Below are 4,298 nucleotides of genomic sequence, written 5' to 3'. Positions count from 1 at the left end.
AGTCCTTCTTTCATCACTGAGTGACTGAGAAAATTTCAGTTATCAAATTTGAATAGTTGAGATAGAGTTGATAAGTAGCATATGATCATGCTATTTATCATGTCTACATATAGACCTACTGCTAGCATGTATTAGCCTTATAATAAATGTTTGATAAACAGAGCAATAATGAAACNTGCAAGGACATACAGTAAGTTAANGACAGGTCAGTTACAGTATCCAGGTTAATTTGCATCTCAGTGAGTTGTGCTACACATTTTGACAGACATTTTCTCTTTTAGCTCCATCCATTCCTACAAAAGGGCCAACTTGGGAGAAGCACCAATGAGGAGAACACTGTGAACAAGGAAGTTTCAGCAATCAAGCTTGACATCTTTAATTACCAGTCTCTGCAGAACGGTACTGAAGCTCATGTGAAGGTTGGCGAGTTTGTCTTTGAATCTCACAGTGTTCAGCATCTTTCACTAAATGACAAAATAATAACTTGGGGTGAACACCACAGTCAGGTGAGTATTTTCAAAGTCAACACTGTGTGCTGTTCTTAGAGTGGAATTTCTAAGAGAATAGAGTTCAGGTGACTGCTGAGTGCCATCAGGCTGAGAGTACCCTAACTTTGTCCTTTCCAGAGCTAAATACCTGAACTTTCTGCCTGCAGAATCACTGTAAGAATTACAGATTCATTTTGGACTAATTCTTCAGATGGTTTCATCCTTGTAATGATCATATACAGCTGTGGCCTACCTAGAAAGAAAAAAAGAAACAATCAACACTTGGGCAGTTACTTCCACTAAAGTTCTTGACCTGTATGATTCATCAAGAAAATAAATACATGTGGACAAAACCAGTCTCTGCAAATAAGTGTTTGTAAATATAACTTATTTTCATGAAGTTAACTGTCACATCTGAGGCTTACTTCCTCCATTTGTTAACCACTGCCTATTTTTGGATGCTTCTAGACTCCTACAATCTATTCTAGCCCTAAAATGTTTACAGCCATTGAGACTTAATGCTGAATAAGCTCACCTCTCTATCTCTTTCTGAGTTCTGGCCNGCTGGTTCAACTCAGCTAACCTANCCCAAACTCTTCTTCAAGTTNACTTGTTTAATCTGACTTCTCTCACTTTCTGACTGAATTTTCTCTGACCTCATACTAACTTTGGCAATAAACTTTGAGCTCCTTTTCAAATTCTGACTGGTTTTGTCTTTACCTGTGTCTAGCTTGCTATCTCTGCAATCTGACTCTATGAAACTGTTCCAGTAAAACTCATTGCCCCCAACCCTCATGCACTGTTCCCCTAAGTTGCTGACAGAAGCCATCTAGGAAAGGCTATGGCAAGCAAGTAAGATTTCTGGAGATAGCCCACAGTTTTGATGGGTGCAATGGGTGCACTCTGAGAGGCAAAGAGCCCAGAGACTTTGACTCAGATATTACTTCTCTCTCCTCTCACTATTACTTAACTTAATGATTTCCTGGGTACTGACACCTCCTATCGGGAAGATTTCCTGCAGAATCAATATAAAGATTACTTTCATGTAGCAATGCTGTTTAGATGAATTGATGATTTCCTAATTGCTGATCCTGATTTTATAGAGCTCCTAAATTGATACAAGTATTCTCAAGCACCCNATACAATAAAAGTTGCAAATAGATCTCTGTATACCTTCATGGGTCATGGACTTATTGAGCCAGGGGAAAAATAAACAGGATTGGAACAAATTAATATCAATGAAAAAACATTTATTCAATGATAGATAAAAGTAACAGGCTACAGGTGATGACTATGGAAAAGCAAGGCCTTATGGAACTGTTGCTTTGAACTTATGAGTTTGTACAGTGAAACACTGCTTTGAACTTACAACATCCTTTCTGATGCAATTCCCTTTTTGATTTTAACATTTTATGTATGAGGTAATTTTTTTTTCTTACAGAGATTTTTGTAACTAAAATCTATAAAAAACTAAAAGCAAAAATAAAGGCTTGGAGTAGCCTCTTTCTGATTCACCAATGTGTGTTTGTCCCTCTGTATCTCTGACTTCCTTCCTTCCTTCCTTCCTTCCTTCCTTCCTTCCTTCCTTCACTCCCCCTTCCCCTCCCCCTCCCCCTCCCTCTTCTGCCTCTCCCTTTCTTTCTGGCTCAGAAGTTTTAACCAACTTTGAGCCTCTTGCCTGGCAAGCATGAGGCCCCTGAATCAATGACTAAACAGCCCAAGTAACTAACTTTTCTTAATCATCCCCTGCTATCAGCAGGAGTCAGTTGCAAGAAATTATCAGCTTTTGTTCTAGAAAATGTAAAACCAAGTTAATTGCCAAAACTTACCAGCTTCTTCTCCCAGAATAGCAAGAAAGAATTAGATAGCCAGAAAACGTCAGATTCTGGGTTNCAGAACATTAAGAGAGTATTAATGGTCAGAGGTCTTCATCCTTTGCCTTTCATCTGTTACTGTGTCCCACCTCAGTACCTGATTGTAGAAGCTTTGTCCCTAGCAAATCGCCTCTCTTACCTATCTATTCTTATGAGAGTTGGGGGTATTCTATCTCTGACTCATTCTGTCAAATCTTCCTCTTATTTGTCACTTTCTCTGCCCTTTAGTTAGAAGTTACTTTCAACCATGGGTGCTTCATTCGACATACTAACTTTGCCTTCTTTATTTGGGATTAAGGATGCATTCTATGGCTGAGCCATACCACAACTAGAAACAGATTTTTCAGTGAATAACATGATCTCAGGGTTCACAATGTGATTTAATATCCTGTGACAGGTATTTTGGAATTTGAATGTAAAACTATATACACAAAATATATATTTATTGCTGAAACTGTTTACCATGAACATTTCTGTGACATGAAAAAACAAGGTAATACATACTAATGTGGAAAATTATGGTCTTTAAGAGACCTGATAAGCTTTTTCCAATGGAAAACACTGGGAACATCCACCACACCAAGGCATGTCTCATGCTCATTCAGGGACGCCACAATATTTATATACACACATTTATTTAGTTATGGCTTGGTCAGTTTTGTTCTTTGTTTTTGTTTCTTTGGTGCTTTTATAGTTTATTTTTCTAGGTTTTGGATGATCTGCTTGTGGACGTTGTACATCGTGGTGCGGAGCCTAGTGCGCACCACGATGTACAACGTCCACANAGAGAGAGAGAGAGAGAGAGAGAGAGAGAGAGAGAGAGAGAGAGAGATGTTGGCTTCACACTCTCTAAAAGCATGGTAGTTCTTGGTTGTTACAGTACACAGATGCCCTGCTGAAATTTACCATCTGGATGCTAATACTGAATGTCATGAATTGACTGCCTTCCCTCTTCTCATGTCTCCTACACAGACTCCTTTATCTGTTTGCAGTCAAAGTTGTCCACTTGGATTTAGCAAAACAGCTGTTGAGGGGAAACCATTCTGTTGTTTTGATTGTGTCCCATGTCCAGATGGAGAAATTGCAAATAAAACAGGTATTTATAAAATGATTCTCAATATGGAATTTGTAGAAATAGTTTTAAATATGGAAATTCTAGAAAGGGTTTTGATTGTGTGAATTAGAAGAAATAATTCTGAATGTTGAAATTTCTAGAAATGGTTCTGAATGTGAAAATGATGCACCACAGGATAGGGGTGAGTAACACAACACCTAAAGACACAGTTGTATTTATGTAGTGCCGCAGACCCTTTTTGGTCCCTGCCTGCATAGAACAGGTCTCTGGTTGCAGGTGGACAATGAGTTTGCAAATCACAGACAAAATCAACACAAGAGGTTGTGTAGAATCTGAATGTATTGTCACAAAGTGAACACCAGTCTTAAATAATGCATAAAATAAAGGGGTAGGATGTCACAGTAGGCAAAGCACATTGAAGTTAGCTGACACAAAACAAAGGAATGACTTCAAAAGGACTTAGAGGAACCAGGTAATATTTACAGTAAAGATGAAACCTCCCTGCCTAGGGTCAGCTAATGGCAGGTAANGATTTTACACCCTAGTCACAATTTGTGCTACTCCTTTGAGCTTTGTGAAAGCTAGCACCAGGGGGTTCTGCTCTAGCAGAACTTCTCATGAATAATGCAATACCACAACCCCCCTATTTCCTAGGCCTTGATAAATTCTTTTATGAGTGTAACTTGGCTGTTCTTTTAAGTATCTGGAGAATCTCCATTTGTCAGAAGAATTCACCAGCTTGCTTCTAATATGCAATATANCCTGCTATACCTGGCTGTAGTGAAGATTCCTTTCTCAGTGGGATTCTGTAACTCTTACATGGTAAACCCACCTATTAGCTAGGCCATTGTGTATTCCCTT

The 4,298-nt window shown here is 38.7% G+C and overlaps 1 protein-coding gene across 1 annotated transcript in view; it reads left to right on the top strand.

The window, feature by feature from the left end:
* LOC110287610 (vomeronasal type-2 receptor 26) overlaps window positions 1-4,298 on the top strand; it is a gene marked incomplete at its 5' end in the record, with an annotated part of 20,395 nt that overhangs the window by 8,893 nt on the left and 7,204 nt on the right. Inside the window, 2 exons of the mRNA XM_021154181.1 lie at window positions 282-506; window positions 3,335-3,458. Of these exons, the coding sequence (XP_021009840.1) occupies window positions 282-506; window positions 3,335-3,458 (349 nt within the window). The remainder of the gene's footprint in view (window positions 1-281; window positions 507-3,334; window positions 3,459-4,298) is intronic.

This window comes from Mus caroli, unplaced genomic scaffold (assembly GCF_900094665.2).
Source record: "Mus caroli unplaced genomic scaffold, CAROLI_EIJ_v1.1 scaffold_17266_1, whole genome shotgun sequence".
NCBI classification, from domain to species: Eukaryota; Metazoa; Chordata; class Mammalia; order Rodentia; family Muridae; genus Mus; species Mus caroli.
The sequence above is the reverse complement of the archived record's forward strand: the minus strand, read 5'-3'. Positions and strand labels throughout refer to the sequence as shown.